This window comes from Zootoca vivipara, chromosome 7 (genome assembly GCF_963506605.1).
Source record: "Zootoca vivipara chromosome 7, rZooViv1.1, whole genome shotgun sequence".
Lineage (NCBI taxonomy): Eukaryota > Metazoa > Chordata > Lepidosauria > Squamata > Lacertidae > Zootoca > Zootoca vivipara.
The window spans coordinates 50,908,309-50,935,926 of NC_083282.1; the positions used below are offsets into that span (position 1 = coordinate 50,908,309).

Consider the following 27,618-nt stretch of genomic DNA (forward strand, 5'->3'; position numbering starts at 1 on the left):
AATGCAATCCTCACATTGTAATGCCAACCCAAGAAGCAGAACCTTCCTATGTGGTACCCATAGATCACCAGGTGCAGCCTGTTGCTTGAGTGCCATGGCCTGATCTTTCTGTACTTTATCAGAGGTGTCCTAGTTCTCTGTCCTTTTAAAACCATGGCTAAAGGATCAGAACATGCAGGTGATGCAGATATTGTTCCTACTCTCTGGCCTTCTGTTCTTTCCTGGAAGCCTCTGCTACAAAACCTCCCCCCCACCTTTGCTCACTGCTCACAGGGCTTTGGGGACAATCCAGTTCCTTCATCTACATGACGTTGACTTTTTCCATCTCTCTCATCCTGGCAGAGGGGAGGGGAAAAGGAACGAGAGATTACAGAATTGGATTAGGGCAATGAAACCTGGCAAATGCCACAGATTAGACAGTGAGCTCTCCTTACAAGGTTTGGATCCTTTGCTCGTTTCAGGAAGGCCTCCAATTAAAGAGAACAGGCTGTGAGAAGGCAAGCAGTAGACAATTTGGAGGGTTTCGGTTTGGATTTACTTATTCTCCTTGCATGATCTATAGCAGCAGGTCATGAAGAGCCTTCAGTGAAGTGTCATAATGGAGGAGGTGGGGCTATGGGAGTCATCCTTCAAATGGATAACTGAGGTGTTGCATGCCTGTTACTGTTTACAACTGTGAAATGTTGGAGGGTGATATGGCCTCAAGTTTCTGGGACAAAATGGGTTCACATTTGTAGAGAGGCTGTTCCATGTTGCAGGCCATTCCTCTGAAGCAGTTTGCACATGATACTAACTTTATATACCATAAAGTAGTGAAAATATATGGTTATACTTTGAGATGTAACCGCTCAGATTTCCGGGCCATAAGGAATGATGACTGTTGTGTCTCTTAAAAGGAAGTGTGTGTGTGTGTGTGTGTGTGTGTGTGTGTATCCCATTCCTCATATTTTGGCTCCCAAAGGGCTGGCTAACAACACCATTTAAAAAACTGTATGTGGGAAAATCTCTGCCAGGCATATTTCCCCTCTCTTCTCTTAAGCGGATCACCTACTCTATTGAGTCCACATTTGCTCAGCACATCTTAGAAGTACCCCCCCAACTATGTTTATCTTTTGCTTCGAGAAATTATTTGCAGGCTTGAAAACTAAAATTGCATAGGACTGGGACATCTCACTGTATTTGCACAGTAGCAATAAGGCAAGTCCTGATAACGGGATTCATACTTCCTTAGAACCCTTGGAGTTCAATTTATTGCAGGAACTACTGCAGGCATGGGCTATGTTTGTTTGAGAAAAAGTATTGCCAACTTCCTTTTGTCACAGCTGACAGATCCAACACAGCTGTATGTCTTTAAGGCTACAACCCTATGTACACATACCTGGAAATGAGCCCCATTTGAACCCAAGTGATTCATAGGATTGCATTACAAGCCCAGTTGCTTTCTGTGGATTGTGTATGCATATTGGGGCTGGTACATTAATTTATTGATCAGCTTACTCAGTGATATGACTTGGGGAGTTTGCAAAAAGAAGGTCATAGTAAAAATAAACACAAAAGAGAAATATTAGCAAAATGCCCATAATAAACATCATCATAAAAATGACTTACAGAGTTAAGCTGAAGTCCCTCTGCACTAGACTCTGTGTATGTGTGTGTGTGTGTGTGTGTGTGTGTGTGTGTGTGTGTTGGACTGGGTAGAGATGTCACTCTACCCAGCCCTATCAGCCTCCATCAAACTCTCATTGGACACTGCCTATACAGAGGGAAGCAGGACCTGCCCATTCCATTGAAAATGGCAGGGAGAGACCAGGGCAGGCTGGAGTTGCTAGAGGAGAAATTAGATTTGGTCCACACTGAAATGCAAGCCTATTTAATCTTTCCAAAACAATGTGCAAAGTGAAACCCAGACACCCTTAATGGACCTTTGAAGCAAAACTGAGAACCCAAAGTTGGAGTGGAAGCAGAAAAGCTGGAGAGAAGTCCAGTTAGGAGAACAAGTGTCTGAGTGGGGGACAGCTGGCCATGGTGGCCCTACATCAGCTTAGGAGCAGAAGGACAGAGAAGTCCCTGAGGAAATACTCCAAGCCTGAGCCAAAGAGTAGGAAAATATTGCTTGCTACTCCAACATTCAGTAAAGCTAGATTCAGTTTGCATTCAAAGGTGAACCTGCCTCATTCACACTTCCTGAAACAACACGAGGACTGAAACACAGCCATCCTTTGAATTTCACACATCTCCAAATTTTGCAATGCCATTCTCCAGCCAAGCAATGTATGCAAAAATGCATCTGTTAGGGGAAAGTGTGATTTCACATGAATATATTAATTGAAACAACATTAAAAATGTGCTTTGTTAGGAAAAAATTGCATATGAAAATGAAATTTGCAGTAAAATGCTGATGAATTTTAACGGAGGGCTTTTAAAAAGCAATTTGTAAACTGATGCGAAAAGGTGGGGAACCGAATATAAGGCTGGGAAAACTAGAAACTAGGAGAAATCAGAATGGACAGATTTGCCCAGCCCTGTGTAGCAATTTGGGTCCTTCTCCCCCATCTTCCACCCCAGCCATTATACACAGGGCCGGCTTACCCACAGGTGTTAGGAGAGCGGGGCACCCAGGTGCCAGGCTCTCAGGGGTGCCAGGCTGAGAGTCCAGGTCTGAGATTTGGAGTCCATGAATTGAAGAGCCAGGCCAGCCAACAGCCGCTGCCATGCGGAGCAGAGCTCGTCGGAGTGCCACAGGCTTTTCTGCTGTGGGCCCTGAGGCAGCCGGCCGGCTCCGCCCTCCTGCACGCCTGGGATTGGTGGGCCGTCGAGAGGCCCGCCCAGCGCACGCACGCTGCTCACACGAGGCTTGCAGCTTCCCTCCCTGTGCTGTTGTGAGAAAAAAATTGAGATGTCCTGGTTTTCCCAGGACATTTGATGGGTACACATTTTTAGCTGGCTGAAGCCATTGCAGGGCAATCTAACATTGAAGATCTCTGTCTGTGGCTTCATATGCACTACTGTGTAGTAGTAGCAGCATGAAGCCACGGGACTTGGGCAAACATTCATATGATGAGCTCTTTTAAAAGCTATTTTATTGGGGCTCAGCTTTTCAGTCTGCTGTGGATATTAGCAAGTCATCTGCAGGGGGCTGTGATTGTCTGATGTCATATATCAGTGACAGCCCACATCGACAAATTATGAGACTAAATTGGATTTCTATAAAAAGCTGGTGGCCCAAAGTCCCATGACAGATGACGAGAAACGCAGAAAGGATACATGATGACATAAAAAGCGAGCTTCTCTACTACTACCATTTTTCTGAGTTAAACTGTGATCGGTTTGTGGCTGAAATCCTGAAACTGAATTAGAGAGCCAGGAAAGGCTCGCTGGGGTTAATTACATCTGTTTATTTCTTTTCAATTGCACAGATGTGAATTTACTAGGCTTTTATGGGGTAGACTGAAGTGGCAAGTAGAAATGAAGCCCCTGAGACTTAGGGAATCCTAACTTTGCAACACATACTTAGGAATTTTATAGAGCATCTCATGTTTTTTCTTTCCTCTCATATCTTTCAGTACCCTGGGAAAAGAAATCGTAAAAAGAACATTGTGGTTTGAAAATCTGGGTTGTGAAACAGGCAGAGGCATTCCAGCCCAGTCAATTAAGATTTTGTGCCTGCCAAAGGTGTACCTGGATGCAGTGGACTCATTAAAGGACTGCATTTGGAACATGACAATTTCCATTGGATTGTAAATCCATACATTAGGTACATTGGTACCTAATATCAATGGGATGAGGGCATTGCCTTCTTTTATCCATGCACACAGCCTGGTCACCTAGCCAACACCAGGCCTCATTCACTGTGCTAGACCAGGGATGTCTTCAACCCTTGAATGTGCTAGACCAGGGATGTCCAACAGGTTGATTGTGATCTATTGGTAGATCCCCACAAGTTTTGGTAGATTGCGGTCAGTCTCTGGCTCCCTTTCCTTAGCGTCGCTAAAACTGACTCCTCCCCACCCTGCCCACCATTGTTGTTTGATCTCTGGAAGGGAAGACGGAAGACGGAAGAAGAAGAAGAAGAAGAAGAAGAAGAAGAAGAAGAAGAAGAAGAGGAGGAGGAGGAGGAGTTTGGATTTTATATCCCACTTTATCACTACCCGAAGGAGTCTCAAAGCGCCTAACATTCTCCTTTCCCTTCCTCCCCCACAACAAACACTCTGTGAGGTGAGTGGGGCTGGGAGACTTCAAAGAAGTGTGACTAGCCCAAGGTCACCCAGCAGCTGCATGTGGAGGAGCGGAGACACGAACCCGGTTCCCCAGATTATGAGTCTACTGCTCTTAACCACTACACCACACTGGCTCTTTCTCTGCGCTGCTGTTTTCATCCATAGCTATCTTTTTGTGAGTGACTTTACCCCTTTGTCCCTTGACTTTAGCCCCCCCCCCAACAGAAGTCCCCAAGCTTTATTTTTAACCCCTAAAAAACTGGGGCTTCGTACAGCAACTTTGAACTGAACCCCCCCCAAATGGGGGTAGATCTCTGTGCTAGACATTTTAGTGAAGATAATTTCAGAGCCTATCACAGACAAAATATATTGCTAAACCCATAGATTCTGTAGATTGTATATAATGATCTCTATGTGTAGTTTTGCAGGTGCAATGGGACCTCCAGTTCCTATCATCCCCAAAAATCTGCTCTAAAGTATTCCATATCTCTCTAGTACTGATTTTGAGGGTGCCTGGGTGTGAGTGGAAGAGGCAGGCGAGGAAGAGGATGCTCAATTGCACACATAGAAGTCTGTTGTGCCAGTGGAGCTGCAGAGATGGAGATAGCCCCATACTTAACTTCAAGGTTTGGGGGAGACCGAAACTCATTTTTTACTGGAGTCCACCAAATTTTTCCACAATGGAAGCTGACACTTCCACAACACTTCAAAATGATGCTTAAAATGAAGAGGTTTATTGGGAAACCCAGAATGCCTAAGGTGTATCCATGTTTGGTAATCACCGGGGGCAAAAGGATTCTGTTGAATTTCTTGCAGTAGTTAGCTGAAAACATGTTTCTCCCCCCCCCCATCCCTTAGAAGGTGAAACACCAGGACACACAGGGCCACTATATTTCCCAATAAATTTCTCGATTTCAAAACTTTTCCTTGTTTTGGGGAGCTTCTTGTCTTCTTGATGCTACTCTCCCTCCCCAATCTATTGGTGCGAGTGCCCATCTGAATAGTGAATAGTATTGCTGCACCACTATTTGAGTTAAGTTTCCTGCTTTCTTGAAATTTGGCACAATCTAACGGAAAGTTTGAGCCACAGGTTTCTGGATAATTGGGAAGGTAACCAACCTGAAGGGTGTGAACTGCTCCTTAGATGCATGTTCCATAGATGCATATGGCAGATAAAAGAGGACGTGTGGCACACATAGAATAACTTTCCTCCTTGCACATTTCTTGGCAACCTGTCAAGAGGATATTAGAAGCAACAGCCAAAGAGCTTCTAAAACCCTCCAATCCCTGCAAAGCTGCATGGTGATGGATTGGCATCTCACTTCCTGAGGAGGAGTTTTGTCAGTGCAGGGAAGGTGAGCGGCAGGAGAAGAACCTAGTGACCTTCTTCAAGCTTCCAGAGAGATGGCCAGAATACCAAATGGAACCCTGCCTGTATGGGGACATAAAGCAAACTTTCTTCTTACGTTCATTCGGAGCGTATGACTGAGACTGCATTGGGGGGAAATACTACCTGCAAATCAGTGAAGCATGCCCCAGAATTCCATCACGTGTGAGAGATTGGAGTAGGGCTTCTGTTTTCTGATTCCAGGGATTGGTGCTTAGGGTCTTTTCTTGAAAAGCTCCACAGGCTGCTTGGTTGGGTACCCCAGAGCCCAGAGAAAAGAAAAGGAAAAAAAATAATGAACTAGACCAAGGAAAGGAAATCTTAACATTCTAGTGCTATCCTTCTTTTTTTTTTTAAACAGTACAATCCCGGTGAGGACAGTGTGAAACCGAATGATTAATATAGTACCAGAAATGTCAGATTCGATGTAATGAAGTTTTGCACCTTTGAACAGCTACAGCATGGCAGATGGCACGACCCATCTCTGACATACTTTCCATAGTCTTCCATCTAAGATTCAACTTCTGCTAAATTAGGCTAAGGTATTACACTAAGTGGCAAAGCGTAAGATTACAAAGTGCAAAGAAGATCCCCAATAAGAAAATAGATGACCCTTGCCAGCTACACTTTGCGAAATGCTGAAGTAGGTCATGAGGAAAGCTCATCTACAGAGGTGAAGAACATGCCACCCCCCCCACCCCGATCAAATAAACAAACCAGCTTGTTTTTGGCACAAACAAAATCAAAAACTGGAGAGCTAGGGTGGATAAGGTGTTGGACTGGAACCTGGTAGATCCAGGTTCAAATCCCCATTCGACTGTGACACTTGTTGGGTGATCTTAGGCCATTCTCACCCTCAGACTAACCCACACCACAGTGTCATTAGGAGGGTAGAATGCAAAGAACCATGTATGAAGACACCCAGAACTCAATGGAGGAAAGGTGGGATATACATGTAACCGAACAGCAGCAGCAGCAGCAGCAGCAGAGTGTATGTGAGAAAAGGTTGGGGTTCCAACATATTCTGGTATCTGATTTTCTACCAGAGATAAATTCCTCTAAAGGTACAGAATAATTACAATGTTTGCCCCAAATCAAACATCTGAAGAAGTATCTGAAGAAGTGTGCATGCACATGAAAGCTCATACCCATGACAAACTTAGTTGGTCTCTAAGGTGCTACTGGAAGGATTTTTTTTTATTTTTTGTTTCGACTACATCAGACCAACACGGCTACCTACCTGCCCCCAAATCAGGGCTTCAAAACCATTTGGCAGCCCTCAGCACTTCCCACCACACCCCCTGTGTTATCAAATTTATTTATTTCCACTTACAGCTTTCCCTCCACCAAATGGCACCAGGGTGGGTTACAAAAATATCACAATTGAAGTTAGCACAAGGAGCAATAAAAACCATAGGATAAAACCACAAAGCCGGCCAATATCAGAAGAACAAAACAGCAACAGAGAGCAGAAGTGCATAGCAGTGTACAGAAATGTGGGAAGACATACACTCAACCAAAGATCTGGGTAATGAAGTGCATTGTGACCCATCGTCAAAAAGTATACATTGGTGGTGCAAGACACACCTTGGGGCAGAGGCCATTCCACAGCCTGGGGACCACCAACAAGAAGGTTCTCTCTCAGGTGATGCCATCCTTTGAACCTGTTTTGTTTCTAGATAGCATATGGTAATATCCTCTGCTCAAGATACTCTAAGAACACTGTCTTGTTATGGACCTGCCTAAACTTTGAGGTCCACATTGGAAGTTCTCTTCTGTGTTCCTCAGCTGTCAAAGTTGAGGGAATGATGACAGCAGTAGTCCAATAACATCTGTAGGGCACCTTGTTGACTATCTCTGGAGTTTCTCTCTCTCTCTCTCTCTCTCTCTCTCTCTCTCTCTTTCTTTCTTTCTTTCTTTCTCATGATTTGCAATAAATCACCAGTTTGATTTTCATAAGGAAGGAATTGTATATCCTTTCATACGGTGTATTTTCTGTATTTTTCTTTTCTTTTCTGTATTTTTGTACAAATCTAACATTCTTCTATGACAACTACCTGTCAGCCTAGTTGTCCCCCTCATCTTTAAATAAAACAAACCCTTTAAATAATATTAAACACTTAGTAGAAACTAATACGCCTTAGGACAGGTTTTGGGGCCAACTAGCTGCTTAGAGGGTGCTTAAAGCATCAGCCCCTCTCAATCCCATTGCCCTTGTCATATAAAGTTAGCCTAGACCCTAATCCTCCTCTCCTCTCCCCTCCCCACTCCTTCCTCTCCCTCCAGCAGGACTGGGCAGAGGGTATAAAAACCCCCTTTGGATCCTGGCTGCGCCAGCCCCGGGACATAGATGACGGCAGATGCACCAGCTCTGCATTCCCTTAGGGGATTTGCTATTTTTTTAAGAGTTCGTAGAAAAATAATCAAAGTTGGGGGGGCGGGAACCCCAAATCGATTTGACTTAAATACAAAACAAAAAAGACAACCGCAAACCCAAAAGAAAGCAGTTGATTAAATAAGTGAATCATGAATGGAACGGAAGGTATCAATTTTTATGTGCCTTTTTCCAACAAGACAGGGCTGGTGCGGAGCCCCTTTGAATATCCCCAGTATTACCTAGCAGAGCGCTGGAAGTACAACGTAGTGTGCTGCTACATCTTCTTCCTCATCTCCACTGGGCTGCCCATCAACATCCTCACCCTCCTTGTGACCTTCAAACATAAGAAGCTACGACAGCCGCTCAACTATATCCTGGTTAACCTGGCAGTAGCAGACCTCCTCATGGCCTGCTTTGGCTTCACGGTCACCTTCTCCACAGCCTGGAATGGCTACTTCATATTTGGTCCCACCGGCTGTGCCGTTGAGGGCTTCTGTGCAACACTGGGAGGTAAGATCCACGAGGGGAGTAGTGAGCACTACTTTGTACGGAGTTAAAGGAGTGGTCCTCTTAACTCAGTATTGTCTTTATTGTCTGTCAGTGGTTCTCTGGGGTTTCAGACTCAAAATTCCCTGCCGTACTGGGAGATGTCAGGGGATTGAACCTAGGATCTTTTGCAGATGCTCTAGCAATGAGCTATGGGAGCATTGCAAGGAAGCAGTGGCACATGACTAGATAAGCGGTGGGCAGAAGCGGCATGGCTGGCTCAGCTTCTGCTGCCTACATTGGGTTCACTTATCATCAGACATCTTGAATGTGTGAACCAAAACACAGCTATCCTTTGAAATTTGTGCATCGCTGAATTTTGCAGTGCGGTTCTCCAACCAAACAAAATGTACAAAAATGTGTGTGTTAGGGAGAAATGCATATAAAATGCATATCTTGGTGAAAATAATATATGCATTATATTGGGGAAATTTCTTGCAAAAATGTGTACATTAGTCAAATACATACAAAAATGTGTTTATTAGAAGAAGTTCCTCGTGAATTTTCATGAATATTTTTTTAAAGAAAAGCTTATTGCTCCAAAAATGTACAGAACTCATTTTAAGATTGAGAAACTTAGGCAACCAAAATGGACAGTTTTGTCCATCCTGACCCATTCATGTATTATTTTTTTATTTGAACTATTGGCCAACTTCATGAAGATATGAATCCCCCTTCATTTGCTTCAACTATAATTACTAAAAAAAATTGAAATATTTCATTATTCATCGTATCGACTGGTTCAAAGACTTGGGGTTGCTCATTTGACAAAATTCCTACCTGAAAAGCATTGTACACACTGCGACACATATCTGTGTGCAGTCATTGTGTATGGTAATCAACACATGATTTTTCCTACATGGAGATAGTTTCCCATGTAGGTTGTGTCTCAAACAATGGAAATCTGGTTGAGGCTGGTTTATGTATATCAGTGTAACATCCTCAGGGAACTATGAAATTCCACTTGTAGTAAGGAAGGCACAATTCCAGTGAATGAATAGAAAATGTTGTGCCCCCTAGATCCTTTCTGTTTGCAAGGAACGTTTTACTTAAGCATTCCTACTGACAGGAGATTTTTGTTTCACATGGAAAGAGAAGTGGTCCAACAAATAAATTCCAGTGCACTAAACTTGCAGCAGGAGAAGTTGCCATATGCTGTCAGGAGACACTAGCCCATAGGCTTCCAACAACATAAAATTGAAGTGGGTATCTATTCTGGCAAACCTATTGGAGTTCATTTAAGAACTGCTTCTCTGCATTGCAAGTTGCAATAGAACATTATTACCCTATGGAAACCATTTCCCTATGGCGCCTATGTGCTCTGTTGTTTCTCTGCCATCTGGAGAGAACACAAACTAAACAATGCTGAATCTTTGGGCCTTGCTCTCTGGAATGAATATTTGAGGGATAAAACAGCTCCTACAAAGCCCATGCCTAGTTCAATCACACTGACATCACTCCAGGGCTAAACCAAGCCAAGTTTCAATATAATTAACATATACTAGGGTTGCCATATTTCAAAAAGTGAAAATACAGACACATAAGTTTTTGAAAAAGGAAAACCGGCGAAAACAACACTGACAACATGGGTTGCCGTACGTCCAGATTTCCCCATACATTTTATCAATTTTTGCCCGGACACTGTTTCCGACTGCAGTATTCCAGGTATGTCCACGAAATTCTGGATGTATGGCAACCCTATAAGGGTGAGGAACTCTCTATGATCTTTATTATTATGTCAAGCCTGTGTGCATGCAAAAAATAAAAACACACATTTATTTTCAATGTGCATGCCACAAAATATATACAATTCTTTATGTTTGGAGATGCAGGTAGGCAACGGGGAGGTATTCAACTGAAGGGAAATTTACCATTGATAAATGAAAACCTATCCCCTAACTAGATTATGAATCAAGTCAGTGTTGTTATTTCCTCTGCTTGAGAAGTATCTCATGTCCTGCAAATTTCTCACATTTTGCCTAATGCTCAAATAGATGAAAAATGTCACTTCTTATTCTACTGGACACATCTCCAAAAGAGGCTCTGAAAGGACACAGCTGGTGCTGCATTATTCTCTGCACTGCCAAAGAAAACGCTCAGCGCACATCTGCATGATTCTTCTTATCGGAATCATAGAATCATAGGGTTGGAAGAGACCACAAGGGCCATCCAGTCCAACCCCCTGCCAAGCAGGAAACACCATCAAAGCATTCTTGACATATGCCTGTCAAGCCTCTGCTTAAAGACCTCCAAAGAAGGAGACTCCACCACACTACTTGGCAGCAAATTCCACTGTCGAACAGCTCTTATTGTCAGGAAGTTCTTCCTAATGTTTAGGTGGAATCTTCTTTCTTGTAGTTTGAATCCATTGCTCCGTGTCTGCTTCTCTGGAGCAGCAGAAAACAACCTTTCTCCCTCCTCTATATGACATCCTTTTATATATTTGAACATGGCTATCATATCACCCCTTAACCTTCTCTTCTCCAGGCTAAACATACCCAGCTCCCTAAGCCGTTCCTCATAAGGCATTGTTTCCAGGCCTTTGACCATTTTGGTTGCCCTCTTCTGGACACGTTCCAGCTTGTCAGTATCCTTCTTGAACTGTGGTGCCCAGAACTGGACACAGTACTCCAGGTGAGGTCTGACCAGAGCAGAATACAGTGGTACTATTACTTCCCTTGATCTAGACACTATACTCCTATTGATGCAGCCCAGAATTGCATTGGCTTTTTTAGCTGCTGCATCACACTGTTGACTCATGTCAAGTTTGTGGTCTACCAGGACTCCTAAATCCTTTTCACATGTACTGCTCTCAAGCCAGGTGTCTCCCATCCTGTATTTGTGCCTTTCATTTTTTTTTGCCCAAGTGTAGTACTTTACATTTCTCCTTGTTAAAATTCATTTTGTTTGCTTTGGCCCAGTTGTCTAATCTATTAAGGTCATTTTGAAGTGTGATTCTGTCCTCTGGGGTATTAGCCACCCCTCCTAATTTGGTGTCATCTGCAAACTTGCTCAGGATGCCCTCAAGCCCACCATCCAAGTCATTGATAAAGATGTTGAATAAGACTGGGCCCAAGACAGAACCCTGTGGCACCCCACTAGTCACTACTCTCCAGGATGAAGAGGAGCCATTGATGAGCACCCTTTGGGTTCGGTCAGCCAGCCAGTTACAAATCCACTGAATAGTAGCATTGTCTAGCCCGCATTTTACCAGCTTCTTTACAAGAATATCATGGGGCACCTTGTCAAAGGCCTTGCTGAAATCAAGATAGGCTATATCCACAACATTCCCTTCATCTACCAGGCTTGTAATTCTGTCAAAAAATGAGATCAGATTAGTCTGACATTACTTATTTTTCAGAAACCCATGCTGACTTTTAGTGATCACAGTGTTCCTTTCTAGGTGCTCACAGACGTTTGCTTAATGATCTGCTCTAGAATCTTTCCTGGTATTGATGTCAGGCTGACTGGGTGGTAATTGTTTGGGTCCTCTCTTTCCCCCTTTTTGAAAATAGGGACAACATTTGCCCTCCTCCAGTCTGCTAGGACTTCGCCTGTTCTCCAGGAATTCTCAAAGATTATTGCTAGTGGTTCTGAAATCAATTCTGCCAGTTCTTTTAATACTCTTGGATGTAGTTCATCTGACCCTGGAGACTTGAATACATCTAAATTGGCCAAGTATTCTTGTATTACCTCCTTACTTATTCTGGGCTGTGTTTCCCCTGCTGAATCATCTGCTCCGTATTCTTCAGGTCGGGCCTTGTTTTCTTTTTTGGAGAAGACTGAGGCAAAGAAGGTATTGAGGAGTTCTGCCCTTTCTCTGTCCCCTGTTCGCATTTCACCATCTTCTCCCCTAAGTGACCCCACTGTTTCCTTGTTCTTCCTTTTGCTACGGACATACCTATAAAAACCCTTTTTGTTGCTTTTAACCTCTCTAGCAAGCCTGAGTTCATTCTGTGCTTTAGCTTTTCTGACTTTGTCTCTTCACGTGCTGGCTATTTGTTTGAATTCCTCTCTGGTGATTTCCCCCTTTTCCATTTTTGGTACATATCCCTTTTAAAACTTAACTCAGTTAAAAGTTCTTTAGATAGCCACCCTGGCTTCTTTAGGCACCTTCCATGTTTCCGTCTCATTGGTATTGCCTGAAGTTGTGCTTTTAATATCTCCCTTTTAACAAACTCCCAATCATCATGAACTCCCTTCCCTTTTAGTATTACTGTCCATGGGATTTCACCCAGCGTTTCTCTAAGTTTTCTGAAGTCGGCTTTCTTAAAGTCTAGGATTTGAGTCTTAGTATTCTTAGTTGCTCCTTTCCGCTGTATAATAAACTCCAGAAGAGCATGGTCACTCCCACCTAATGATCCTGCCACTTCTACCCCACTAACCAGGTCATCACTATGAATTGGAGGCAATCATGTAGAACACGGTCCTTAAAATCCACATGGTCTGGGTTTTTTTTCCTGGCATTGATTCCCTCTATATCACTTAAAAGGGCAACTGCAGGACCAAGCTGTGCTGTGCTATGTGCTTCACTTCTTGCTGTGGTCCTGAGAGGAAAACACCAGCCTGCTAATCATATGTTGCCTTTTCAGAATATTAAGGCTAATGCTTGAACACACAATTCTCTCTAAGTTTTGCCTTGAAAACAGAAGGTTTTGATTAGTTTCTACATAGACCAAAAAATCTAGTTAGGGGTAAGAACTTGCAAATTTCACTGATTTTAATGTGAAGAAGTGAAATCTGTGCTTAATCTATATTACTGCAAAGCTGGAGCACAACCAGCCGATAAAAAAATAATTAACATGGACATACCCTAAGATAAGCTATACATGCCAGCCTTTTAAAAATAAGCAGTCCAAACCATGATCATAGTTTTGGAATGAGATAAGGCAGTTGGCATTTGGAGAAAAAGAGGTGCTGTGCCAGGGAGGAGGATGTTTTTTTTTGTGTTTCAGAGGGACTGAGTTTCAGGGGGAAAGTCAGGACATAGGTAGCATAATAGGTACAGATGGAAGCTAACAGTAAACAGGCAGGGAGCAGGGAAGAGATGTGGCAAGATATAAAGAGAGTCAAGGAAAAGCATGGCAAGAGGAAGAGAAGAATGAGCAAGTGGATTCAAGGCACAGCCAAGGTGCTCCAGATGGGAGCCATTGAACAACCTAGTAGCATCTTCCTGCTTCGTGGAGTAAAAGGGAAGCCCAAGTGCTTTCAGGTGAGCTCACATTCCAAGGTGGGGTGAGGCCATCAAGCAATTCCTGTGGGCACAACTAAACATGACATGAGCGAGCCATGATCAAGGCTTCATGTGAACCTTTGAAAAAAGTGAATACCTGCCTAGTGGGAACATTCAGATTGGGACTGCAGTACTGGAATTGAGGCTCGCAACCCAATTCCATATGGTTTTTCTGAACTAAAAAATCAGCACCCTCTATCCAACATGCTATTTGCTCTCTGAGAGAAAAAAACATAGCTACCCCACATCTTTCTTATTTATTTGTATTCAAAATGTTTATTCCATGTTCTTTAGACAGAAACACTCCCAGATGCTGATAAAAATAGCATTTGAAATGCATATGTTTTCCACCACAGGAAAAATAGCTTGGGGGAAGGGAGCAATTTTATTGGGGAATCTGCATGGAGGCAAAACTATACCAGATCACCATCCTCCAGCTGCTATTAGTTCTTTTAAAAAATCCGTGGGAGATCCCAATCTTGGATCTCCTGGTGCGTCAAACCTAATTGTGTCTAAAGATGGTAGAGCTCCATCTGGTTCATGCTGATTTGGTTTGGAAATAATCTAAATGATTCTCTCTGTAATCAGGAAGCAGATCACCTAATTTCAGATCCAATAAGAATTTGCCATTTCCTCCACAGTTGCAATCTTTGAAAGTAGTCTCTGTGCAAACAGATGGAGATAAGGGTTTCCTTCTATTTGAATATAGGCTGCTTTCAAAGACTGCACCTGGGAAAACTGCTGCTTTGGGGATAAAAGCCCTCTCTCATTAGGAGATTCATGGGGCAAGAGGGTTCCTCGAAGGTGATAATGTCACACCAGCAATTTTCCAGGATGCAGCCCTTCTAAGCAGGGTTAAGCCAGGAAGTCCTCTCAGCTAATAGTTTAATCCAAGCCAGAGAAGATTCACCTCTTCTTTGTGCCACTGAAGTCCTTTTTTGGGCCCAAGTTTGGTGAAGTTTATTGGCATCTTTAGTTGTGCTGTGAGAATTGCGAAGCAGTTAGAAGTCATCTTTAATGCCCTGCACAAACCATCCCACAACAACAACAACAACAACAACAACAACAACAACAGAAAAAGGGAAATAAGCCTGGAGCTTCTATCAGTATTTTTGTGATGAAGAATGGGCTCAAAGAGACACCTTGTAGGAGCTCTGAGACTGAAGAAGTGACACTAAGAGCAACAAGAAAAGAAAAGTCACCTGTCTCTAGCTTGAGCTGGGTAAAAAAAAATCTCTGGAATAATAAATGTGCAACTTCAAAGGGTTCCATGTGTTTCTTTAGGAGCTGTGTTTAGCACATATGGGATGGCACAGCCCTTGTCCCTTGCCCATGTAGCGAACAGGGATGATTGCAAGGCTGCTACTGGCTACACAGATGGGCTTTCTCTTTCAATACTGCGGGATTCCAAGGCAAAAGCAATTCCCTTTCACAATGTCAGCATTTGTTGCGCTTCTGGCTATGTGCTGTAGTGGCCAAACTGGATTCTGGAGTAGATTCATGAGTCCCATAAATGTAACTGAGATTTGAGCCCCCCCCCGCCTCCCCCAATGCTCTTCAAAGCATGTTGTCTTTACTCACCCGCTGCATGAGCAACCTTCTCATGTAATTTAGTTGGCTAATCCAAACCAGCTAGGCTTGAACCCTAGCGAAATCTTCACTATCAGTTGGCAATGGTTGTGGTGTGCCTTGTTTGTTGGTTGGTAGATGTGGGACATCTCGTCACACAAGGAGGGATAAATCAAAATAAAAAGAGCTGGAGCAGACTAAATCCTTAGTAAGAAGTGAGAAAGTTCCTATTTTAGTGCTGCAGCTAAGCCACAATTTTTGACCAAATTCTACACTTCCGTTTAATGCATCAAACTTGCCCCAGAATTTCCTGATGTGCACCCGCCCTCACATTTTCTCTTGCTTTGAAATAAATGAGATGTTTATAAATGAGCATTGACAAGCATTCCATACATCGAGAATAATCCAAATGGTGATTATAAGGTCCCAATAGGATTATATGAAAATGATGTGTATATATTCAAATAATTACAAAACAAGGCACATGCATGTTCATGACGCAACAGGAAATTGTGAAGCATCACTTTACACTTTACACTTAAGACAAAAACTTGCCCTGGGCCCACGGGAAAACAACACTGTAAGTGAGATACCATCTCTGGAGGGTTGGGGGAAATCATGTTATATTTCAAATGGAGAGTGAAAAGAACAGTCTAGATATAAAAGCGGCAGCTGCCTTTCCAACATGAAACCCTGCATACTTATCACTGGATAATCGCATGCTGGGGGCATTAATAGGCTTAAGGCACAGCCTAGGCTCAGATAATCCCCTGAGTTTTGATTACATTTGATAAAGAGATTAATAGGCCCATATGCTCACGTACACAATCAAAGGATGATAATACTTATACCACTGTTGGCATTTTGTCAGGAGCTTTTGCATCGCCATGCCGTGCACCACAGGTCTTGCAGACCATCTTCCATTAAATGTGGACTCAGATGATGTAATGTAAGCTACGAGGCTCCTGATTCCCCATCCTTCACTGAAACCAGCACATCATGCTTCTGTGCTATCTTAAAAAGACCTGAATTAGGCCTCACAAAGGGCACCCAACCAACCGATATACATTAATTGCATTTCATTGCTTTGTGTTTCTCTCTCCCCCTTATTACTTGCAGGTCAAGTTGCTCTCTGGTCACTGGTTGTTCTTGCCATAGAGCGCTATATCGTGGTCTGTAAACCAATGGGAAACTTTCGCTTCTCTTCCTCCCATGCCTTGATGGGCATTGCTTTTACTTGGGTTCTGGCCCTATCCTGTGCATGTCCACCCCTTTTTGGTTGGTCCAGGTAAGTAAAAATGATAGTTTTGCATTATATACATGCATTGGGGTACTATGCTGCACTGACTAAATACTGAAATCCAATTAGTTAGGAACTGACTAGCTGAGAAGTAATTATGGGAACAGCTATAGATTTTCATAGGCATCAATCCCATTTTATTACTAAGGCTGGCACTTGGAGTACTGTGCAATATCAGATATGGAAGCAGAATTGAATGGAAATTTTGGGAATGCCTGCACATACAAGCCTGTATGTGCAATTTCCCTATATTCACATAAGAATGAGTAAATTTGAATGCATTTCCTTGCATTTTGGCAAAAGTTCATCATACAGATGAAATCACCCTACTCCAGATTAATCTGGGGACCTGTTGTATGATGATTCTGTAATTTCCGACATCAACTTCCAAATATATCACTCCCTGTGGAATGCTCTCCCATCAGATGTCAAGGAGAGAAAGAACCACACAGGTTTTAGAAGCTATCTGAAGGCAGCCCTGTATCAAGAACTTTTTAATGTTTGACTTTTATTATGTTTTTATATGCACTGGAAGCTGCCCAGAGTGGCTAGGGCAACCCAGCCAGAGATGGGTGGGGGATAAATATAATAATAATAATAATAATAATAATAATAATAATAATAATAATAATAATAAAATATCTCCATGGGGTCTCACTCATGGCAGACAACTGAGGCATCTCAGTTTGAGGCATCATTCTCAGTAGAACCATTCTCTAATTTCAGGTCATCTCACTGATGCAGTGTGAATGTGGGTGAGTTGAGTGGTCAAGGGCAAAGTCAGTTTGACATGTCATAAAATTGGTTATATGAGGTCTTCACAAGTCACTCGGAGTCTTCTAAACCAGTGTTTCTCAACCACTGTTCCGCGGCACACTAGTGTGCCGCGAGACGCTGGCTGGTGTGCCACGACGTGCGGCGACGAGAAGGGCGATTTGCATTGTCATGTGCCTGGCAGCCGCCAATAAGCAGTGCTGACCCGCTGGAAAGCAATATTTCTCCTCCTCTTTCCCAAGGCTCAGTGCAAACGAGCCTGGCGGCCGCCAATATACAACACTGACCCGCCAGAAAGCAATATTTGGCAAGTGTTTCTTACAGTCATAATTATAATATAGGGCGGCACAGAGTTAATTTTTTTAACTTTTTTAATGGTGGTGTGCCTCGTGATTTTTTTCACGGAACAAGTGTGCCGTGGCCCAAAAAAGGTTGAGAAACACTGTTCTAAACTTTCCACTATTTAGTCTGAGGAGCCCAAGCCCTTAAGTGAAAGGGGTGAAGTGCACGGGAGAGGAGAGATTCTTTGTACTAAGCTGAGAGTTCAGTGGAAGTGCTGGCTGCTTGTAATGCAATTGTCTAATTCCCTGTCCCACCTGCTGTGCTCCATTTAACAGCTGTTTTCTCCTCTGGAGGGCATGAGGCACATTTGTGCATGCATGCTTGCACATGTGACCGGGCACACACACAACATCTCTTTTACACATGCACACAGAGACCATCTATTTCTACTCCAGCAGCTGCTACAAATTAACCTTAGCTTTAACGAAAAGATGGTGAGTCCCATTTTAACAGCCTTGAACCATTCAGTAGATCCCTGTGCATTTGTGTCATTCTCAGAGTCTGTGGGCTTTCTCACGCAAGTAAGGGAAGCTGAGGTCATGCTTTTCAGATGCGGTGCTTAATCAATTGCCATTTACTTCTGAACAGCAATAATGGGAAGGAGCTGGGTGATAATCTGCACTGGATCACCATGCTGGGCATTGTGAATTGCCTTAGTATTTGCTTACAGTTCAATGGAAAGACGAGGGATTTCTCTACCATAGAAGGCTGTCTATCCAGTATCTCCATTTCCAGCCTTCCAACACAGAAATATTCCCTACGGCTTCCATTTAGCTTCCCAAATCCAAGGGAAGTAAAAGCACTGACTCGCACACCTCATCTTTTTCTCTACACACAATGGCCAGGATCCACAGAGAGCATGTAGACATGCCCATAGGGTGCCCAGCAAGATGCTTGACTTTCCCCCCTTTGAACAGCAGCCCTTTATGGTGCAACACAAACACCTTTGGAATTTCATCTCCATTTCAAAAGCAATTTGCCATGGGGCATTGGAGGCCTGCTGTTTGAGAAACACAAATTCAAGCCCTTTTGGGAAAAAGACAATAGTTTGTATGCCCCCCCCCCAAAAAAAACTAAGATGAACAGTTTTCTTCTACATCTGACTGTTCCTGGTCCTTAGTACAGTGGTACCTCTACTTACGAATTTAATGTGTTCTGAACACACATTTGTAAGTTGAAAAAAAATTGTAAGTCGAATCCCATAGGAATGCATTGGGAGAAAAAATTCGTAAGTAGAAGCAACCCTATCTAAAAATTCGTAAGTAGAAAAAATCCTATCTAAACCGCATCCAAGATGGCGGACGGAGCTCCATTCGTAAGTAGAAACATTCGTAAGTAGAGTTATTCGTAAGTAGAGGTACCAATGTATATGGAAACACAAAATCAGTAGACATTACCGAAAAACCTCACCATTGGTTGCAGTGGCCTAGCGTGGGTTGCCAGTACCCAGGGCCATGCGGGGGCCATGCGGGGGGTGGGGTGGGGCGGACCTGGCAGAATATGCATGTGTTCATCTGCCTAATGGCATCTGCACCACCCAGGAGATCACAGCCACAGAGATAAGAAAAAAAGAAGCTGTTCAGTTGTCTGAAGAGGTCAATTCTTGGTTCACATGGAGAAGCCATTTTCAACGGACCCCAGCGATGGAAGCACGTAGCTGTACTGAGGCAGCAGTGGGTGTTGAAATTTTGTGCCCCTAAGAATTTTTCGCTTGGGGGAACTGCCCCTGTGTCCCCCCATTGGTGGTAAATTTTAACTGCAGTCCTGGACATACTGGTGTATTTTAGTAATTTTCATGGAGTTCTTATGGTGTTCAGGTCAACAGAGTTCTCCCATATGTACAAGTGAAAAGTATCAGTATTTAATATATTAGTGCCTTCTCAAGCAGGTAATGCTCTAGCATGCTCTCTTATTATTACACACTATGTTACACACAGCTCAAGTGAACACTTAAGACTAGGCTTTCACAGCTCTGCTTCCAAGGCATTGTTTATAATTCTATTTACAACTTAGCTGTGTGCTACTTAGGTATAAGGACCTGGCAAATGGGCACTTCAATACTCCCCTGCTCCACTTCCTTCTGCAGCTGCAAATTACAGACTCCTTAGAGTTAGCAGTGCCCTCAAGGACCCACATAATCTCTGTTGCCTTCCTCATCAGTTTGCCACAACGCAATCAGGTGTCTGACAAGTTCAACCACATGCACTCAGCTGCGCAGAGATTAGACTAAATCAATAGTTCCCCGTGGGAGGCAGTGAGCGTCACAACAAACTCATGCTATACATCCAACTGCAACATGCCAGCTTGGAGCACATTGTGAATATGTTCAGCTCATTTGTTGCCTCCTTCTAAGTGAATATACATGATGGCATGGTGTTGTCCCTGTGAGACTGGCAACAGGAGGCACCCCAGAGACGAAAGCCGTTGATCCCTGCATGTGGTGTCATTGTTTGACTATGACAGTGTTCCCTAGACATTTTAATTAATCCTATGGCTTTCAGTAGATGACTAGATCAGATTTGCCTGTTTTCTATTTTTTTTCTATTTTTTTTCATTCATTCAGTTTATTTATTTAGCAAATTTTTGTATACCACTTGATTGCACCACCCTATAAATAAAACATAAACATTCTTAATAAAAACAGTTAAAAGCAGGCATTTAAAAACATTCAAAGATGTTTAAAAATCAACACTAGCTAGAAAGAGATAAAACACATGTACCTTATGCAGGTGAAAGTCAGTGTACCGTAGCATAGGTGCATGGCTAATGAAGTCCCCTTGTGTAACAGGAATTTCCCTCCTCTCTTTTCCTTTGTGCTCCCTAAACCTGTTTCAGTTCTGACTCTGCCTGCTACTGGTTTTGGTTCCACCTACCAATAGCATGTGGACCCCTACAGATCACCCTCAAGGGAATGTGGTTTTTGACAGAAAAAGGTTTCCCACTCTTGCTTTAGAGTAAGCAGGAGGTGGTTATATATCACTGTCAAATATCCTTTGTCAAATCATCTCCTGCCCAAAAATTCTGGAGACACAACTGATCTCGGAGGGAGGCACCAGGTGAGCAATTTTCCAGAAAAACACTACCGGTATGATCCCTTATTAGTCTACAATGAATATAGCCCAGGACTTCTTTGGATTGGATGGAAGTGCCTGGGAAAAACTGTGTGCTAAAAGTGGAACTCAAAGTTTACACTAAAGGATAGTGGATGAGCATGACCAGGTCGAGAGCAACTATACAGAATGCTGCAAGAGTCTCTGGTGCATTAGCTGAACTGTTGAAGGGAGATGTAGAAGGGAGTGCAAAGACAGGAAATTGCTAGAGAAACTTCACAGAACGATATTCTGGAATTATAACGAAGAAGTGTGCATGCACACGAAAGCTCATACCAAAATAAAAAACTTAGTTGGTCTTTAAGGTGCTACTGAAGGAATTTTTTTTATTATAACTTCAGTTAATGCTCTCAACTGGGAATAAATGGAACCATCCTGAAACAATTTGCAGGCTTCTTAGAGGCTGCAGAGAAGTGAGCGCCTCCACATTAATGTTGAAGTTTAGCTAATGGCTACTTAGGGAGGTGTGCAGTTGCTCTGAGAAAAGTTGTTAGTTTTAACTGCATTCTTCGTGCTTCCTTTGAAACCCTCAGAAATTTCACCCCAGAAAGAACCTCTGAAATTAGCTGAAAAATTTGCTTATAGGTGAAATTTGGTGACAATGACTCTATTTGAGCCAGTGACTCTTGCACTGATCCAAAGGCTTGGTTTTGTTGTTCACAGATATATACCTGAGGGGATGCAGTGTTCCTGTGGCCCAGACTACTACACCCTCAACCCTGATTACCACAATGAGTCCTACGTTGTCTATATGTTTGTCGCCCACTTCATTATCCCCGTGGTGGTCATCTTCTTTTCCTATGGGCGGCTCATATGCAAAGTCCGAGAGGTAGCGTATCTCCCTCCACACTCAAGGTATGAGGAGGCAGAGGTCAAGAGCAATGAGGTGTACGCTGGACTGTCTGAGGGATGCTGCAGGCTGGTTCCACCTTGATGGGTGGTCATAAAGATAGCTGGGCATGTCTTCAGTGTTATATAAGCATCTAGGTTTTTATGGAGGCTCCATAAGGGAGACAAAATGGGAAGGCTACACACTTTTGAATAGGCAAGATCACAAGTCATTTGTAATATGTAATAGTGGAATCTGCATATCCACAAGGGTCTCTGAATTGGGGACCACTTTATAGGTGTACCTGGTCTCTGTTTTGTTGCTTCTCAGGCCACACTCACACCATACATATAAAGCAATATCATATCACTTTAGACACCCATGGCTTTCCCCAAAGAATTATGGGAGAGTTGTTAGGAGACCCTGATCCCCCCCCAAGCTACAGTTCCCAGAACTCCCTGTGAAACAGGATTGAGCGGTAAACCATTCTGGCAATTGTAGCTCTGTGAGGAGAATAGGTGTCTTCAAACAACTCTCACAACCCTTAGCAGACTACAGCCCCCCAAATTCTTTGTGGGAAGCCAGGACTGTTTAAAGTGGTATCACAATGTGTGGTGTGAATGGGATCTGAGCCTCAACTATTCTAGGCTTCTGGTCTCATGGAAGGGCCAATTCAGACATTAGCCTCTTACCTGAGGAAATGTCAGAAACTCATTTTCCCCACCACTTGTTTTGACCACTGGAAGAATATAGGCGATATCCCAGAGCACTTACCTCCCCCAAACCAAAGGGAAGTGGGGACTGGGACCAGTTCACAGCCACAGCTTCCACTTGCCTTAACCAAAGGGAGAAACCAGCAGATAGACTTCTTCTGGTTACCTGGACACAGGGCCGTCTTAAGCCCATCCAGCGCCCTGGCGCTAAGGTCCCTCCAGTGCCTCCCTCCAGAGCCTCTCCAAGGGCCCGGGAGCACCAAGCGGACCACGGCAGCAGCGGGAGGCCACCTCCGAGGACTCCGCGCTGCGCCTCCTTCTCATTTCCCCAGCGCTGGGTTCTGCTCAGTCAAGCTTCGCCACCAGTATGCGCACCGCGGGACCAGCAAGAGCTGCTTGGGCGCTGTATGCGCACTGGTGGCAAAGTTCGACTGAGCAGAACCCAGCGCTGGGGAAATGAGGAGGAGGCACAGCGCGGAGTCCTCGGAGAAGGAGAGAGATGCAGCGCAGCCTCTCAGCTCATGGAGCGCAGTCCTGGTCAGATTGCCGGAACCCTGTGCTCACTTGTCGCCCTTCCAGCGCCCTTCCAGCGCCCTCCAGTGCCCAGCGCAGTGGTTCTCTGCGCCACTAGCCTCTATGGCTAGGACGGGTCTGCCTGGACAAATGGAATCTGGAGTGGGGAAAGAGAAGATATGAGCACCAATATCCACTTCCCTGTGCAGGGAGAGGCAGATGGTGGAACAGGAACAGCCTTCAGTTGCCAGCCCTGTTTTGGCTACTGGAGGACAACAGCTTACTGCCCTCTTCTGATGTTCAAGGCAACTGCAACTCAACTCAACTCTGAGGGTGATGTTGAAATAGCCCCATAGCTGCTTGGCTGGAGAGAGCCCTTTTGAGTCACTGTCTTCTCTTGCATTCCCAGGCAGCTGCTCAGCAGCAAGAGTCTGCAAGCACCCAGAAGGCAGAGAAAGAAGTTACCCGCATGGTGATCTTGATGGTGCTAGGGTTTATGCTTGCCTGGACCCCCTATGCTGTGGTGGCATTCTGGATCTTCACCAACAAAGGGTCAGAGTTTTCTGCTACGTTCATGGCAGTGCCTGCCTTCTTCTCAAAAAGCTCATCCCTCTACAATCCCATCATCTATGTCCTCATGAACAAACAGGTGAGATTCCCCCCAAATCAAAAAATGAACCCAACTTCCCCTCCAATAGACTCCATTGCTAACTTCTCTGAACTTAAAACATTGCATATTCCTCTCTTAAATAATAACCTCAACCCCAGGTGGTGTTAGGAGTCCTCATTTGCAGGTTTCGGACATTACAGTTTTGAATACAGTTAATATAGCTCTCCTGATAAATCTCTGTGTCAAAGGGGGAACATAAAAACAATTAAATCTCAGTGGCTATCAGTTAATGTCAATTCCTGCTAACCAAGTCCAAAGTCCAAGTGGATGCAATAGTGTACCTGATTCTGCTACCTAGAGTTACTTGGAATGTCATACTGCCATTGAGTTGCTTCTCTGAAAACACATATTTGTGATGACGGTTAATATGCCTAGAGTTGACAGCCCAACGAGGCATGCAGAGACCCTCTGCTTTCTACCAGAATATCTCCCTTGCAGCTAAGCTTCTCTGACTGTGTGGTACACATTAATTGTTCCAGAGCATCTCTGTTCTCTCTTTCTCTTTCTAGTTCCGTAATTGCATGATCACCACAATCTGCTGCGGCAAGAACCCCTTTGGGGACGACGATGTCTCATCAACTGTATCCCAAAGCAAAACTGAGGTATCCTCTGTCTCCTCCAGCCAAGTGTCACCTGCATAGGCTGTGGACATTTTGACCTTTGGTGACCTGCCACACTTTGGGACCAGGAAATGGAAATGGGCTCACTCAACTGAGCTCTGGTTTATGAGCTCCTCTCACCCAATTTTTATTTTATGCACAAATGTTGTATACCGCACACATACAGGAGTGCACAGTCTAGCATAACCCTTTTGATGGTATCTACTTGTAATCTATGTAATTCCCTCTCTGCAATAGTTGTGTGCATCCTATAACCATTTGTGCAAGCATTCCTCTGGGCAAAAACCTGCCCATGAAACCTGGGATAGCTCAGTCGGTACAGCTTGACTCTCTAATCTCAGGGTCCTGCGTTTGAGCCCCACGTTGGGCAAAAGATTCCAGCATTGCAGGGGGGACGACGACACTAGATGACTCTGTAGATGGACCCTTCCAACTTTACGATTGTATGATTCTATGTGATCAGCACACATTTGTGGAAATGGACATGCTGCTCATCACATTTATTTGTGTTGTTTGTACATGAGAACTGCAGTTTGTATGAAGGCCCTGTCAACTCACACCTCCTTGCTTGACACAGTCAAAACCAAGCTTGTCTGCTCACTTGCACACACAAAGAAAAGGAAATAAAATGTTCTCCATGTGATTGGATGCTGATGATTGTTGGCGGTTGTTAGCTTGAGGCACACTGGGGTCAAACTTGACCAAACAAATGTGCATGACAGTGCAGGGGTATGGTATTTGGCCAAAATGGTGAAGCTTTGCACGCAGCTCAGCTCTGTTTTCTTAGCAATGCTTAGTGCTTTAAGTGCTGTGTGCAACTGCCTCCATTTGAACAAAGCCAGAGAAGATGTCCGTATTGAGACTGACATTAGGAATCAGCAGCTCCTGGCTACCGTTCTTATAGGAAGATTGCTAGATCACTTAAGGGGCCACACAGGTTCACGTCTACGTACTGAGTTTTTTTAAATGAACAATTGCAGTAAGCCCACAAATTATGTACATTTAACTGGTGTGCATTTAACTTTGCACACTTGGCATTTAACTTTGCACACTTGGCATTTTTAAATAAATAAATAAGGGATGGAAAGGAACCCAGTGACTGGGAAAAGCCTTTGGCATTCTACCTGCTATTGCACCCAATGTGTTTTGACTATATGCGATTTTGACTTTAGGTGCTATCCCTGAAATGCAACCCTCATGTAATTTGCGGGCTTACTGTAATAGCTTCTGCTTACAGAATGCAGTTATTCTTAGGTTTTGACACGTCTCCAGATTTTGAGATGCAGTTTTTCACTAAAAAAGAAACCCAGAGAAAAATATATACCAGAATTTGTTTAAAATTGCCTATTTAAGGTTGAAATGTATCCAGAAATGTGTGTCTTGTGAAAAAAAAAGATTATATGTGAGTTTTTGTGCAGGTTTTAAAAATGCAAATGGAAGCCGAAAAGGATCACATGTGATTTATGAATGAATTTATGAAGGAATGCATGTGTTACTAACATGGAGCAGAAACAGACTTATCCATCCCTACTTTTTCAAACTTCACCATGGAACTAAGCTATTTAGCACAAGGGAAGGCCAAGATATCAGATCAAGAAGCAATATCTGCATTTCCTTCAACAGTGGTTACATCTAAGGAATGGTATGATTTGCTTTCTGTGTGCTTTGAGGACAAAGATTGGAACAACCACCTCAGCTATAGGTTCAGCTTTCCACATTTTCACCAAAGTCTGCTGGAAGGGAGGAAAGGAGGGAAAGGGTTGAATTATCACAGTTGTTGCTTTTAACCCAATGGAACAATGCTTTGTTTCTGGATAGTTGCCTTTAGTTCAGGGTCTCCCCACCTTTCTGGGACCAAAGGCACATGTGGCACTTTGATAAAGTCATGGATACCACAACGAAATGGCTGCTGTGTGAGAAACTAAAAAAGGGCAAAGCATGTAGCCCAAACAAACAAAAAACAGGCAGCCCCCCCAATAAACAGTCAAAACACCCATACCCCCAAACAGGTAACACACATACACACTAAAAAAAACCAGGCAAGACCCCTCTGCTTCAAAACAAACACACCCAAATCCTCACAAAATGCAGACAAGGTACCCCCAAAGAAAACAAAAACAAGCATCCTACAACAAATAACACAACACAACACACAGACATGGTAGCATCACCCAAGCTTACCAGGCCAGGACCCTCCCACAGAGTTTTAGACAAGAGAGGCTGGAAATCAAAGTACTGGCCTCCAGCTACTTCACCTTATTTTAGTCTAAAAATGGGGAAAGGAAAGGAAGGGAAGGTGGCAGGGTTGCTAGAGGCCTACAGGTCTCTTTCCAGCCAGCCCAGATGCCACCCAAGGTAAAAGAAAACAACAACAAAGTAAAAATATTGCCATAAAAACCAATAAGACAGGTAGCTTTGCCCTTTGTCACCATCCGTGCTTAACTTGCTTTATTGACTGATTAAAGACATCATCTTCACTCCAGCTGTTTGTTACTCACTGAATCCTATTAGAAGACACAAACACTTTTGCTTTTTAGCCACATTGTTTCTAGGAGGAAGAAACACACTGCGTATTTGTATTTTCCTTGTGGCACTGAGCAGGTTCCAGAGTCCATTCCAGCTGGACCCCAAAATGACGAGTCTAGCTTCTTTGTACTGTATTCTGAATCCTCTTGAAGGCACATGTTGTATGCAAATTACGAAAGCTTCAAAGGATTATTGAACTGAATTTTTCTCTTTCTGGAAGGTATTCAGTGTGTTTCTGAAGTTACACAAGATTCAGGGGCTATTTCAAAGGCATCCGTTCGTATCGATAAAACGTGGAGCGATGAATCCAGAACTGTCTCTTTCACTCCTTTCTAAGTACAAGAAAATGAATGCAAAGTCATCTGAGTTGTGCATTCTTGCTGTTAAGTGTATGGATGATGGAAATCGATATACTGATAAATCATTATAACAAATGGAACTGTACAGAGTTCTGAGTCTTGCACAAACCCCTATATCCTCAAAATGGCACCATAGATAGCTTTTTGTCTTGAAACCTGTAAATATTTGCTTGCAGGCATTGAAATCTTTCTGGTTTTTTTGTTTGATGACAAGCTCTTTATCCCTCCCGTCCCACCCCCAAGGCAGAGGAAGCGTCTTTTGCTATGACATTTGGTTTATGAGCCGAACGGACTATAAAGGGCGGAATGACTACTGTGGCAATTTTCTGTACATATTTTATAAATAACTTATATCAGTGATGACTTTGTAAAGTTGGAAAGTAGAGATTGGGAAAAGAGAGAGAAAAGAATAAACAGCAGCAGTACAAAGGAGGAGAATGTTTGCCTCTTTTCTATGCATGTCAAGAAATAACATTTTTTTTCTTTATTTTGTTGAGATTGCTTTTTATACCCCTTTCCAGACAATTATTGTC

General features: G+C 43.4%; 1 protein-coding gene across 1 annotated transcript; it reads left to right on the forward strand.

Annotated features, from left to right (window-relative positions):
* Positions 1–8,130: 8,130 nt before the first annotated feature.
* On the forward strand, positions 8,131–24,349 carry LOC118088651 (green-sensitive opsin). The gene is made up of 5 exons (XM_035122549.2): positions 8,131–8,491; positions 16,449–16,617; positions 21,519–21,684; positions 23,320–23,559; positions 24,090–24,349. The coding sequence occupies exons 1-5, from the start codon at positions 8,131–8,133 to the stop codon at positions 24,219–24,221; spliced, it is 1,068 nt and encodes a 355-aa protein (XP_034978440.1). The 3' UTR covers positions 24,222–24,349.
* Positions 24,350–27,618: the final 3,269 nt, after the last annotated feature.